Source organism: Urocitellus parryii, chromosome 5 (assembly GCF_045843805.1).
Source record: "Urocitellus parryii isolate mUroPar1 chromosome 5, mUroPar1.hap1, whole genome shotgun sequence".
NCBI classification, from domain to species: Eukaryota; Metazoa; Chordata; class Mammalia; order Rodentia; family Sciuridae; genus Urocitellus; species Urocitellus parryii.
In genome coordinates, this window is record NC_135535.1 from 97356235 (window position 1) to 97371878 (window position 15644).

General features: G+C 33.8%; 1 protein-coding gene across 1 annotated transcript in view; it reads left to right on the forward strand.

Moving 5' to 3' along the window:
* The window catches only part of Lrp6 (LDL receptor related protein 6), a 180430-nt gene that overhangs the window by 88740 nt on the left and 76046 nt on the right, over nucleotides 1–15644 (forward strand). The window contains exon 7 of the mRNA XM_026412107.2: nucleotides 198–369. Coding sequence (XP_026267892.1) covers nucleotides 198–369 — 172 coding nt within the window. The remainder of the gene's footprint in view (nucleotides 1–197; nucleotides 370–15644) is intronic.

Genomic DNA, 15644 nt, shown 5'->3' on the forward strand with positions numbered 1-15644 from the left:
GTGTTCTATCTGAACATTCCCTACAAGCTTATCTACTTCTATTATAAGTTTCTTAAACATAATCTTCACATGTGAAGACTATGTATGTGTTATTTCCTTTTCCTTCTATGGCATTGACTCATGATAGCAGTGTAATATGTGTTGTGGATATCATTTCTGTTTTCTATTTTAGGTTCAATTTCTGTATACTTCTGCAGGTACATGTATTGGACTGACTGGGGAGAAATCCCGAAAATTGAGCGAGCAGCTCTGGATGGTTCTGATCGAGTAGTGATGGTTAATACTTCTCTTGGTTGGCCAAATGGTTTAGCCTTGGATTATGATGAAAGCAAAATATACTGGGGAGATGCCAAAACAGACAAAATTGAGGTTTGTTTTTTACTTTTTTACTTTAAAACCAGTTTTGTATGTTTTTGACTTGGTAGTAATTTGGTGCAGATACTCTGGCCTCTTAATAGTTTTCTGGGGTACCGAAGGTGTCTTTTAGAAGTTTTACTTGATTTCATGTTTCTAGGGATAATGTATTATCTTCCACCTAGTCCCATGATTTCCAGGTTAGGCAGGTATGAGAAAGGGAGGTTCACTTATTTCTAGTCTTAAAAGCTAATGTGATTGTCCTCATTTTGGATAAAGCCATGTCCTGAATTTCCAATAGGCAGTTTTAGCAAACTAAAATTTTATTCTATTACTGGAAGAGCTGGCTGTCCTAATTTGGGAAAATAAAGCCCATATGTGTATGTAACTTTTGTTGGTGTTACTGGTATAAAGGCAGGAGGTGAAATATATTAAATATTAAGTGGTTACATATAAACACTTTTTAGATTAATTTGTGGACTGTATGGGGGAAAGATTAATTAACCAAAGCTTAGGAAAGATATTTACCAAGTGGTAAAGTTGTTTGTGGCAATGAGATAAAATTATGGTAAAAATAACCAGTAATGAATATTTTATCACAGTAGGTTGTAAATATATCCTTGATATTGATGTAACATTTAAAATTCACAGTTTGAGTTAGGCTGTGTCAAAGGTTTCATGTATCACAAACTTAAGACAGAGTTAGAATCTTATTTTTCCTTTGAGGGATGCATGACTTTCTCCTTCTCGTATAAGGAAGGGCCTTGAATGGCTCTTTAGGGAGCCACTGCACATATCTTACATATAGAAAATTTAGGCTCTAGAGCAGTTATTTTAGAAAGGTGGTTCTGTGATGTGCTAGGAACTCTGAGGGAATAATGAATTAAAGGGATTTTCTTCCAGAGTGGAAAGTTGGAATAGAAGAAATCCATTAGTATTCCACCAGGCCCAGACACTGAAAATGGCATCTCTTATTTTTGCACCTGGTTTCCATTAACAGAAAATCCTGTATATACTAACTATATAAAATTTCTCCCTGTTGTGTTTCACTGTACTTCCTTACCTCCTTCTTAAATCCAAGTTAGTATTTGAATCTTGGAGGACAGTGCTAATGAGACACAGGTGATGGATTTCCTTTTCACATACGATGTTAACTTCATTTGGATCAGCTTGAGTACAAATTACCCACCTAATTCCAGCCAGTTCACAATTGTGTGTTGTTCCTCAGCCATGGACCATACTTGAATGTGTTACCATTAGGAAAACAGTTTAAAGCCCAAGTGTACTAGAAGAATGTCTGTAGCAATGAAATTTACATCAGGAAAGAACACTTGATTTATTATCTCATAGGGATTTTTAAAATTCCACATTTAGTCTTTTTTTAAGCTTCTTATAACTTTTTGATTAGCTTGAAAATAAAAGCATTATTTCTTAATGGGAAATTCTCAAGTCTTATTTTCCCCACTTTAGGTATATTTAATACTTTATATATAGCAATTTATTCCATATCACAACTTTTTAAGGAGGGAGTCAGAAAAAGAAAAGAGTTTAGGTTCTGAGTAGCAGTGATTAGGAATAAAAATGAATATTCATTTAACAATATAAAATATTAATTAAAGAGAACTTATTTTCTTTAGTTCACAGTGAGAACAGGTCTTTTTTTTTTTAAAGAGAGAGAGAGAATTTTTTTTAATATTTATTTTTCAGTTTTCGGTGGGCACAACATCTTTATTTTATTTTATGTGGTGCTGAGGATCCAACCCAGTGCCCCGCGCATGCCAGGCGAGTGCGTTACTGCTTGAACCACATCCTCAGCCCGAGAACAGGTCTTAAAATTAGTATCCCTTCTGGCCCCCTTGTTCTGTCTTTTTGAATTGACCTGTATAAGTGAACAGTGGTGTCATTGATCCCTCACCTCTTCTTTCCTTCTTCCCTAAGTGGAACCGGCATCCTTAACCTACCTTATTTTTCTTCCAGATTTCTAGCACATAACTGTTTGTTATTTGTCTTCTTAATGACAGGTTGTTTGGTGTTAGTGGTGAATGTACTTTCATTAAACTATATACGTAGGACTTCCCCTTATTGTTTCCCCTGGAGATTCTGATGAACTTTAACTAGTTTAACAAAAACTTTTGTTGTTTTCCTTTCATAGGCTCTAGGAAATAGTAGAGCAGGTATTATTACTTGTTCTCTTCTCTACAATGAGTAAAATTGCCTATACATGACAAACTAAAGAAAGCACAGCTCTTCATCTAAATTAATCTTGTGTAATTTGAGAAAAACTTAAGTTTTTCATCCTGAGAATAGTAGCAATTATGGGAACAACTGTCACCATCGTTTCATCTCTTTTTTACTTGGTTACAGGCAGAAAATATTGAATTTATAAACCTTTTGAAAGAAGTACAATTTTTAAAATGCTTTTAAGCCATGTGCAGTGGTACACGCCTGTAATTCCAGTGATGGGGGAGACTGACAGGAGGATCACAAGTTCAAGGATGGCCTTGGCAACTCAGTGAAACCCTGTCTAAAGAAATAAATAAATAGAAAGGGCCAGAGTGTAGCTTGGTGGTAAAGTAACCCTGGGAAAAATAAACTACAACCAACCAACCAACAGCCAACAAACAACAATAACAACAAAAACCCCACTTTTTTTTTTACCTCAAGAAGTAGTCCCTTACAGCTTTGTCATGACCATGAATGGAATGGGACTGTAAAAGAGTATCAGGTTGTGATTGTGGTAGCCCTGTCCTTTTCTAGAAGACTTCAAATTTTTATATGGGAACAGACTGCTATGTATGTGTTAATAGTACACGTGAGAAGAAAAGTAGTTGTTTGGTGAATTGTTATATGAATTATTGTATGGCAGTGTAAGGCTCTTATGTTTTGAGTGGAGCCCTTGGGAAGAGTTCAGAATGCTCATTCACTCAGGTTATTGTTTCCTTGGTGGGGATGCCTTGGATCAGCTTCTTCCTTCCTCTTTTTATAGGTAGCCATGTGGCTAAATGCTGGCTATATTAGGGTTTAGATCTAAGAATTTGGTTATCAGGGTAAAGGAATGGGGAACTGTGGATTTCAAACTTGATTGTTTCACTTATTATTATAGGGTTTTAGAAAGAATGAATAGATTTACCTCAGATGTAAGTAACATCAGTTTCTGGAAAGAGAAGCTATACCTAGGGCATTGCTAATGATATCACAATTTAAAAAAAGATGGTGGATATGCTGCTTTAATATAAAAATGTATATGTGAAGATAGGTCTTCACTTCTCAGCTGATATTGGCCACTTATCTCTAGGTGTTATTTAGTATTTATTTTTAGTTCTTGGCGGACACAACATCTTTGTATGTGGTGCTGAGGATCGAACCCAGGCCGCACGCATGCCAGGAGAGCTTGCTACCGCTTAAGCCACATCCCCAGCCCCTCTAGGTGTTATTTAGAAGGTATTGACTGGTACTTGTTTCTGTTTGTTTTTCATTATATTGAAATGATTTCATTGCCTTTTACAAACAAACTTTCTAGTTTACTTTTTTTGTGTTCTGTTCCAGCACCTTCTAGTTTTTATTAGTCCTCTAGGGCCTCCTGTATTAACAGGAAGAACACTTTTCTGCTAGTGGAAGCCTTTATTTTGCATGACCCTACAGTACTCAGAATAAAAGGCATCTTAAGAACATTCTCATTTAGTCATTTTTTTCTGCCCAAAACATCTGTTGTACCTAGGATCTACAGTACTGCTTTCCAATAGCAAAGAAGTGTTATTGGTAATTGAAACTGTAAAGCATTCCTTGCCATGATATAAAATTCAGTACGTATTGTTAGCTTGCTTGTATTTTCTTGAGGATGCTTTTCTCATTGTATTCCACTTTAACTGAAAAAAAATTCATGTTAAATCTTCTTTCTCCCACCCCTTTATTTCTGAGCTTTGCTGACAGTGCTGCAACACCTGGCAGTTACAGGTAAAAAGAGAGCTTTTCAAGTCTACTTTAAGATCTTGAGGATTTATTCGAAATCTCTGTTAATATAAGTTTCCTTACTTTAGAGGATATAATATTCATAGGTAGTTATGTGCAAATCTAATTATACCTGGCACAACTTTGTTGGGAAACAGACAGAGATTATTAGAACTTTTAATGCCAAGAATTTTTGAATAAAGAGTGTATTATTGTCTATGATGTGTGCTGAAAAAACTTGGCATTTGGTGAATGTTCTGTTTCATATTCTAAGCCTGAAATTGCAGGGCTACATTTTCCTCTGATGACAACTTCCTCTGTTTTATCAATACCCTAATAAGGAAATTTGTTTCCCAAGTATTCAGATTTCTTTTTGAAGGAATTTCTTTGTCTGGAATCTTTAGCTGGCATATTGTGAAAGTCTGTCAAAACACACAAGGATCTTTTTATGATTTTTCCTACTGTTGATTTCTAGGATTAATTTTCTTAAATAATAGTAACAATTATCTATTGTTGAGATAAGTTTTTCTGATTATATAGCAAGTAGTAACAAGAAATCCTTTTGAATTTTGGCCAGTTCATAACATTCAGTCTTCCTTAAAATTGATTATACTTTCAGTTTGAGAAATCTCTGAGATAGTGAACTTCAGTTTCTGAATCTTTTGTCCATTTCTGCTATTTTACCACACATATGTATGTGTGTGTGAATATGTATTCCTCCCCCATCTTCATGTTATATGATCACAAAATGATTGATAAACTTTATCATTAGATTTGTCACCAGAGTACTTTGATTGCAGACCTGTATTCATTGAGTTTTGAATATAGTGTTGTTGTATTATATCATTTTGCAGGGTTTTTTGGTGGGAATGTATCTCATGAAAATGAATTTGTGAATTCCTTTTATATACAGTTATCACAGCATCATTTAACTTGTTATAACCTCAGTAACCAAAGCAGTACATCATTCAGTTATATGCTATTGTCTCATTTTTCACTCTGCTTATCCTAGCTCTTTTTTTAAAAAAAATTTCAGGTATATAATCAGAGAAACTTACTTGACGATAGGTGTAATTATGCTGTCCTGAACTGCCATGGCAAACCCTAGAGCCTCACCAAACAAAATGCTTTGCCTCAATTAGGAGTTTTTGGATAGTTTCAAAAAATTAAGATAATCAGATACAAGTTGAGACTTAGCACTTTAGTGATCAAGTTTGAACTTGCCTTTGAACCGTTTTTTAAAATGAACTGTTGGGCTGGGGATGTAGCTCATTGGCAGAGTGTTTACCTAGTATGTGCAAGGCCATGGATTCAGTCTCCAGTAACACAAAAAATAAAATAAATAAATATATAACCCCAACCCCCCCAAAATGGTCAACAAATAAAGTGTACTACTGTTATACTTTTTCAACTCATGTTTAATGTAAAACCATTGAATATTTGTGGAAGTGTTTTTAGTTTCAATGTGATTATTTTAAAATACTTTATTCCTTTGGTTTTTGTAACTCCTGAAGGAAAAGAATATTGTTTTTAATGTCCTACTTTTGTAGCAATTTATAACAGTATTTAGTAGTAAAGAGTGGTAATCTCTAAATCTTTTTTTAAATTTTTGATACTGGACATTGAACTAAGGGGCACTCAATCACTAAGCCACATCCCCAGGCCTATTTTGTATTTTATTTAGAGACAGGTTCTCACTGAGTTGCTAAGCTTTGCTATTGCTGAGGCAGGTTTTGAACTTTGATCCTCCTGACTTAGCCTCTGAGCTGGTATCTAAATTTTATTAAAACTGTTTTTTAAGTTGTCAATGGACCTTTATTTTTTTTAATTTAAAAAAGTCTTTAAATTTTTAAAAATATGTATTTTAAAATTATAGATGGGGGGCTGAGGTTGTGGTTCAGCAGTGGAGCACTCACCTAGCACGTGTTAGGACCTGGGTTTGATCCTCAGCACCACATAAAAATAAATAAAATAAAAGTATTGTGTCCAACTACAACTAAAAACTAAATATTTAAAAAAGTAAAATAAAATAATATATGGCCACATTACCTTTAGTTTGCTTATGATTGAACCCAATGCCTCACATGTGGGAGGCAAGCTCTCTGCCACTGAGCCACAACCCCAGCCCTGGAACTTTATTTTTATTTATGTATATATGCAGTGCTGAGAATTGATCCCAGTGCCTCACTTGTGTGAGGCAGGTGCCCTATCCTGAGCTACAACCCCAGCCCTATTGAAACATTTTATAGTATTGGACCCTACCTTAGTTTTTGTTTGACACTCCCCTCCCCCATTCAATAGGGTGACCTTAGGTAATACTCATGATTTCTGGTCTTTGTATTTTGGACCAGATAATATATAAGATTCCTTGTAGTTGTAGCTTTTCCAATGTTACTGTATTAACTCTTGTCTTAGTTTAAGAATGGATAGTCTACTTCACTTTGGGAGAATGTAAAAAAAAAATTTATATCACAGATGATATGAGTATTTTTGTTTTTTTCTTTCAACTCTTCCTTATTTGCTATGGATGTACTCCCCAGTTAAAGAGAACTTCTTGTTAGGGGTTTCAAATTTTAGTAACTTAATTTTACTGAAATAATATCCATTTAGATTTTGTACTCACCTATATACAGTCTACTCCATTACTAACATGGTTGTTAAGTTTTAATAAGTGTTTTAAAGCTGTTATTTGATCCTTGCCAAGCATATTAATGTGTCTTTTTTTAAAGGGAGTCCATATAAAATATTGTTTTTCAGTCCGAAGATTATTTAGACTAGTGGGAACCTACTATCATTATAAAAGGTCATAGATGTTTTATTTTTATTGTTTTTAGAATGGTTGGAAAGGGTAGGTGGACAGAAAATGGCAAAGATCATAGTAATTTAAACTTGGGAAGCATAGCTGGTAGGTGTTTTAATGTTTCAGTTTAAAGTTATCAGCAGCTATTTAAAGATTCTGGGTCTACTTATTTTTAGAGTTATCTATGATGAACAAAGGATTTCCTTTCAGTTTGTTTTCTATTCTTTAAGTGTGGTGTGCAAAAATTTAGAATTGGAAAGAATGTAATAATGCAGATCTGTAATTTTTTTTTACTAAACTCCAACATAGACTTTCCAAACTCTTCATTCATGGTGTTTTAAACTTGTCATTAGGTTTGATTTGAAATCATTTATTATATTTTTGGTAGAATGGTATTGTTTTAGCATTTCACTTATAATTTTGAGCATTAGAAATCCATCAGACTTTTAAGGTTTTTAAGTAGAAATAAAATTAGAGGCTGTCTGTAATTAATGTAGCCTCTGTTCAGATTTTTTTGTTTCTGTTTATTTTTATTTTTGAATTGACTGTGATAACTTGGTTTTTATATTTTGTGAAAATATATAATATTGCTTTTGTTTAGCTACTGTGTTATTCCTAGAATATAGAAAAAGTCCTTCTGTGCCACATAGATTTCACTAGTGTGCAGATAGTAACTAAATATGTTTCATAGATTTTCAAAGTTTATTTTATTTGAATTTAAAAAAGCTGTTTTTGGATTTCTTTCTACATAGTGTTCCCCACTCCCAACATTTCCTCTTTGTATCCAGGTGTCTCACTGAAAATTCAGCAATACTGGATCCATTTTGTTCAGCATTTTTTTGTTGCTCCAAGTTATATATCTTTCTATTTAGAAAGAATAGAATTTGGTTTCCTGATTCTTATACAGTACTTTTTGTGTTGTACTCTTCTGTCTTATTTTTTACTGTTCACTTTGAAATAATTTCAGACTTAGAAAAAGAATAATATCTTGTACCCAGGTTCATTTTACATAATCAATGTAGTTACTAATGTTGATGCTTTTTTCTGTCACTCTTGCTGTGTTTATTAATTGGAATTTTGTAAGGAAGTGCTATCCCTTCTCCCCTGTTCACTTAATAAATTATTTACTTATAACAGTATGCATGGATGTTTATTTTATTCTAGAGGTTATATCTCCTTATGATTACTATTGCAGGAATTGTCAAAGATTTGACATAGAAAACCATCTTTTTTTTTTTTTAAGTTGTAGTTGGACACAATACCTTTATCTTATTTATTTATTTTTATGTGATGCTGAGGATTGAACCCAGGGCCTCGAACATGCTCTACCGCTGTGCTCTACCACTGAACCATAATCCCAGCCCCCAAAACCATCTTTTAGTTGACTTTTCTATCCTTTTCACATGCCCCATCTTTTAAATACCTTTTTTTGTTTGTTTGTTTTTGTAGATGGACACAATACCTGTATTTTTTTCTTTATGTGATGCTGAAAATTGAACCCAGGACCTCACACATGCTCAGTAGTGCTCTACTACTGAGCCACAATCCCAGTCCCCCATCTTTTTTAATTGTGATGAAAACCACATAACATAAATGTTTCATCTCAACATTTTTAATTGTGTAATACAATAGTATTGACTGTATACACATTATTGTCAGTAGCTCTCTAGAATTTTGTCCTCTTGCAAGACTGAAACTATAGCCATCTCCTCTTTTCCTTTTCTCCAACCACCGATCTCTGGCAACCACCATTCTACTGTGTGTTAAGTACTTTATAGAGTTTAAGTACTTTATAGATACCTCATAAAAGTGAATCATGTATTTTTCTTTTCACAAATAATTTATTTTACTAAGCATTGTTCTCAAGTTTCATCTGTGTTATAATCTGTGACAGTATTTCCTCTTTTTTATTGTTGTTAAGCCTGAATGGTATTCTAATGTGTTTATATACCACATTTAATCTGCTCATCTGTTGATATATATCAGTATTACTTCTACTTTTTTATTATTGTGAATTGTAATACAACAAATGTGGGAGTGCAAAGATCTCTTTAAGATCCTGATTTCAGTTCTTTTGGATGTATACCCAGAAGTGAGATTGTGGGACTATATGTATGAGTAATTCTGTCTTTTAATTTTTTTGAGAAGCCACCATCATTTTAAAAGTACTTTCCAGAACAACAACATATTCCAGCTTTATCTTACATTACTCCTGCCTCAGCCCATCAGGTAGTTCTCCAAGGAGCCCTGTGTTTTGTTTTTTTAAGAATAATAATATTTAAAATTCAGTATTTGGGTATAAGCTTTTTGTATTGGTACTGGAGCAGTCTGCCTTTTATTACTAACCTATTTTTTTTTAACTTAAATTTTAGATAAAATTTGTTCTGATTGTGCTTGAAAAGAATGAAAGGGAAGGAGACAGTTTTCCTTTGTTTACATGATGTTTTCTCCCTTAGGATTTATGTGGGACTTCAAGATAGTAGGGCTCTCAGAGAAGTATCTTGTGAAGCAATTAAGTGTAATTGATCAAGGTGTTGTTGATATTCATCATAGTAATGCCTTTATTTGGAAAACAGTTCTTAATTATGTAATTTTACCAAATAATTCATATTTTAGAAAAATTTGATAACCTTAATAATTCTGAATCCCAAAAAGAGCATAGTGAATTGCAGATGTTTAGTATTCTAAGCATGATTCTTACAAAAAATATTATAAAACTACCTGGTATAGCTATGCTACTTTTGTTCTTTTTTCATACTAAAAATCACCTGTATGAATTCATATGATATGTCTTGAACTTAACAGGTTAAGATGGTTTGAACATAGCACTGTAACTTACGGCTCCTTTTGATTTTATTGTTTTTACTAGTTATACATGACAGTAGAATATATTTTGACACATTATATGTATAAGGAGTGTAACTTCCCATTCTTCTTGTTGTACATGATGTGGAATTACATTGGTAAACACAGGAAATTAATATTCTATTCATTCTTTCTTTCCTATTCTCATTTCCCTTCCCTTCATTCTCCCTTGTGTAATCCAAAGTACTTCTAATCTTCCCTACTCTCCCACCCCCTTATTGTGATTTAGCATCTGCATATCAGAGAAAACATTTGGCCTTTGGTTCTTTGGGATTGGTTTATTTCACTTAGCATGATAGTCTCCTGTTCCATCCAATTACTGGCAAATTCCATAATTTCATTTCTCTTTATAGCTGAGTAGTATTCCATTGTGTAATTGTACCACATTTTCTTTATCCGTTCATCTGTTGAAGGGCACCTAAACTGATTCCATAGTTTAGCTATTATGAATTGAGCTGCTATAAACATTGATTTGGTTGTGTCACTGTAGTGTGCTGATTTTAAGTTCTTTGGGTATAAACCGAGGAATGAGATAACTGGGTCAAATGGTGATTTCATTCCAGTTTTCTGAGGAATCTCCATACTGCTTTCCAGAGTAGTTGTACCAATTTGCAGTTTCACCAACAGTGTATAAGTGTACCTTTTCCCACACATCCTCACCAGTGTTTATTGTTACTTGTGTTCTTGATAATTGCCATTCTGACTGGAGTGAGATGGAATCTTGGTGTAGTTTTAATTTGTATTTCTCTTAATTGCCATATATATATAATTTGTTGACCAGTTGTATTTATTCTGTTCTTCCTGCCCTTTTTAAAAATTAATTAATTAATTAATTATAATTAGGTATATATAAGAACAGAATGCATTTGATTTATCGTACACAATTGCAGCACAACTTTTCATTTCTCTGGATATACACAATGTAGTGTCCCACCATATGTTTAGTCATACATGTAATTTAGGGTAATGATATCCATCTCATTCCACCATCTTTCCTGCTCCCGTTCCCCCTCCCCACTATTCCCTCCCATTTACTCCATCAAAATTCCTCCATCCCCACCCCCACCCTTATTATGGATCAGCATCCACTTATCAGAGAGAATATTTAGCTTTTGGTTTGGGGGGATTGGCTTACTTGGCTTAGCATGATATTCTCCAACTCCATTCATTTACCTGCAAATGCCATAATTTCTTTGTAGTCTTTTAACAAGTGCATGGTATCTATTTACTTTACCTACTGAGTAGAAAACATTTCTCTTTGTCACCTCTGTGAGATTTGGCATCATTGAAATCTTATTTCCATAGATGTTTATTCTATTTTTATTAAATTCCATTTATATTCAATTATTTTGTATCCCATAAAGTTGTATTAAAGAAAAAATATACTTCCCTAGCCTCTAATCATCTCTCTCTCATGCATAAACTTTTAATCAACTTCTTGTTTTGGATATTGTCAGGAATATTTAAAAAATGGTTTATTTTGAACATAATTTGAGTTTACTGTCTGGAACTCTAGCATTCCCACTACTGTTCATTTCATAATGGGTGCTTGGTTGTCTTGCTGTCATCTGTTGCTTGAACGTGTTTAGTCAAGTGAAGTTACATAGCAGCAATTTTGGTAGTAGACTGGCTGCATTCCAAGATTTCATGGGTAATTCTGTCTTGACATTTAATGAGCCGATGAAACTGCTGAAAAACTGGGTATGATATCTGTAGAAAGTTTGCCCTTACCTTGTCTTTGTGCAGATAATATTATGGTTAACCTACATCAACTTCCTGTTGTAGCCTATATTCTCAGTGTGGTTTACAGTATTTGGGGGTGCATGAGAATTTTAAATTCAGGCCACAATGTGGTTGAATCAGATGAAACCACTGGAGTTTCTAGTACAGATTTGGAGTTAGATTTTAGAAATGACAGAAGCCTAATTTCAGTTTAACTAATTAAACCATTCTGAGGTAATGCAGTAAAGCATACTCTCAAGAGTTGCCAGATTTAATTAGCACTCTACTTTTAAAGCATGAGGTTAATCTTCAGCATCACCTAAATTTTTTCATTTGTTCTGGGTTCAGAATGTTCAAATAAGCTTTTACAACTATTTATTTATTTATTTTAAAAATATGGACACAATGTCTTTATTTATTTTATTTATTCTTATGTGGTGCTGAGGATAGAACCCAGTGCCTCACATGTGCGAGGCAAGTGCTCTGCCGCTGAGCTATAACCCCAGCCCCAACTATTTTTTATTTTATTTTAAACATAAGGAACTTAAATCCATATTTACAAACCTAGCAACCTGTCTAAAACTGTTACTTGTTGGATATAACTATAATAGTGTTTTTCTTTGAGACACAGCAGTGTATTCTTGCTTCACCAAGTTGCTTCTGCCTATTGAAAGAGATTGTATGGCCAAATAGTGGAGAAGCCAATTTTCTAACACATGTGACAACTCTGCAAAAGTAATGGAGGATTTCAGAAAAAAATCATTGGACTTTGTATAAAGGGTAATGTCTAGTTCTGCAGATGCAAAGTCTCACAGTCAGATTTTGTTTAAGCTGTCAGTCCTTTAATCTCTTCAGAGAATCCTTAATATGCTTTCCACATCATATTAGCAACAAAAATGACAAAAGCATTTATTTATAACAACAGTTATCATCATCATTAATATTGCTATTATTCAAGTGCTCTTACCCCTTATTTTTCTTTCTTTCATTTTTTTTTAATTTGTGGAAAATTTTAGATATATAGAAAGCAGACTAAAGATCAACATGAACCACCTAGCTTCAACTAATACCAGTACCAGGCTCTAGTACAACATGTCTTAAGGGAAGTGCCAAGGAAATGGTGGAAATGGATTCATTGATGTAACTTTTTTCTTGATACTTCAAAGAAATGGAAGAATTAGGGTTTGTTTGTTACTCTTACAAATGTCAGATCGTGTTTTGAAATGTAAACTTGTAAATGTAATATAAGAAGAAACTTCTTTGGTTTTTTTCATTAGAGAATTTTGGGGAGTGGTTAGTTTAACCTGTAGTGGAATTACGTATCAGATAGCTGGGAGGAGGGAAAGATCAAATGAACAACATTTAATTGTTCATGACTTTCTGAGCATGATCGCTGTAGGCCAAGCCTGAAGGTAACAGGTATGATCTATAAAATAGGAACAGATTAATTTCATTGTAGGCTATATTGTCACCAATGTGAAATTCTAATCTGTACAATCCAATATGTACCACTAGCCAGATGTAGCTAAGCTGTGGAGTACTAAAAAGATAACTAGTCTGAATTGAGATGCATTTTAAGTAAATACATAATAAAAAGACCTAACTAACATCAAAGACCTCATAAGATCTTAAACTACTTTAATATTATATCTTGAAATGTTTTCATTTGGGATATGTTAGATTAAGTAAGACATATAGCATTATTAAGATTATTCTCTGCTCCCTTTCACTTTTTAAAATGTGGCTTCTTGAAAAATTAAAAATTAACACATAGTCCACATTTGTGGATTGTATTCTATTTCTCTTGGAAAGAACTATTTCAGACCCATCCCTTTGTAACATGTGCAACAGATGAGAACAGAAAGAGAGGGAATTAGAAGAAACAATGTGATAATAAAATTGTTTTAAAACTCTTTAGCACATCTTAATTACATTGTTTAATTTGAAATGGACAGGAATTGATGTATCTTGTTTTAGTATCTTACTTCATTCCTGTCCTTTCTCCTCCTCCCAAAGAAAAGGGAAGGAAGAAAAGCGGGAGGGGAGAACAAAAAACCTTTTATTAGTTTTTGCTTTAAAAATAAGAGAGTAAGGAATACCTGGAATGGCCTGTTTTCTAATGGATAAAACAAAATATCTTCAGTTGTAGCTTTTCAGATATTTTAGTTTCTGGCTGATGCCATTCTAAAATCCTTATTGCATTTGTTGAATAGGTATTGCTGAATACCTCTTCCCGTTCCTTATTTTTTTTTTCCTTAAGTCCTTTGCTCCCTTTTCTTCTTCCTGAAACTCTTACTTACATAGAGCATCCCATTAACTCTGATCCGAATCCCAGTTTTATCATGTAACTGAGGTGAATATGAACAGAGCATTTTTGATTAATCCATTATCTGCAGTTCTGAAATCCACAAGCTCTGAAGACCAAACATTGATTTTTGTTAATTCAGCTAGTGGAAAACTGATCTAAGCAATGTTAGACTATTTATGGTCTTTATGTATACCAATTTGTTGGAGCACTCTCTGTTATAGAAGTGGTACTATGTTTGTCAATGAATATCTTCACTTCACCCAAGCAGAGGTGTTAGTGCTATGGATGTGTGTTCTAAATACAGCCCCACCCCCCACCCCCAGAGTTCTGAAATATAGCTGGCCCCAATTTAAACAGAAATTGGCAATGCTTTGCTAACCATATTCTATATTTAAAATAAGATATTTCTTTTTAGCACAAACAATCTAAACATGGTGGCAAAGGTCAATGAGATGTCCCTGACATAATAGCTTTGTCCTGTCATTCTCCTTAGTGGGCTTTCAGATGCAACTTGTTTTTATAGTTTTCTTTGTCCTAGAATTGAATACCTGCTGCAGGGAAATAACCTGCTTCATGCTGTCCCCTCTGAGTTCCAATGTGTTTTTTCTGCCTCATTCAAAGCATTTCTTTCTTAAGCAGTCAAATATATTGTGTGCATCTTTTATTCTATGCTTCTGTATGTTATTTGATTCTGAAAAACCTTTATCGTTTGTCAAAATTCAAATTCTTCAAGATGGATTTCAACTACTATTTTCTGAAATTTTTCCTGATTACGTATAGGCCGGAGAGGGTGTCTTTGTGGTTATCATATGAAGAGTTTACCTTCCTGATAGACTGTGGTAATCCCTTAGCACTAAGAGGCCCTGTTCCAAATGCTTAGCATTTATCATATCTTCTATGGTGATTTGCATTCTTTAGATGTCATTGTTGATGTTATTTGATTTGGGGGAGATGGGGTGAGAGTCTAGTAGAGCAATAAAAGACTCCAATCTGATCCTTTTGTTTACTCTTTTATTACTTTGTGTTAACTAACAAAAGCAAATAACAAAGATAGGCATAGGAAATGGGAATAAGGTGCCCAGGAAATAGAAAGTTCTATATTGGTTTTATTGTTCATTTTAACAGACCATTATCACATAGTCTTTTCTATTTATTTATTGATTTTTATTTTGAAGTACTGTAGTTTAATAATTAAATTTAGCTATTTACATTTAGGAACCAAAGCATTTCAGTAATAATTTTAACCAGCAGGAACTAGCATTTACAAAGCACCTACTATATCTGATATTGTATGGTATATTTAACATTATTTTATTTAATCTTTAAATAATTCAGTGATGGTAGTGACTCCCTCTCTGTTTCACATGTGAGAAATTGCCCAAGAGTATTCAATGAATGATAGAGCTTATATTTGAAATCCAAATTTTAATTTCTGACACAAATCATTTGCTGATCATGTAAGATCTACATTCCTCAACCCCTAAAGGGGATTGAACTCAGAGCCTTTTGTGCAGGCTCATGAACACTCTACACTGACCTACTTCCTCAAGACTTTTGGGAGAGGTGTGTGATGGGATACTGGGGATTGAACCCAGGGCCTTGTGTGTGGTAGAGAAACACTCAACCACGGAACTGCATCTCCAGCTT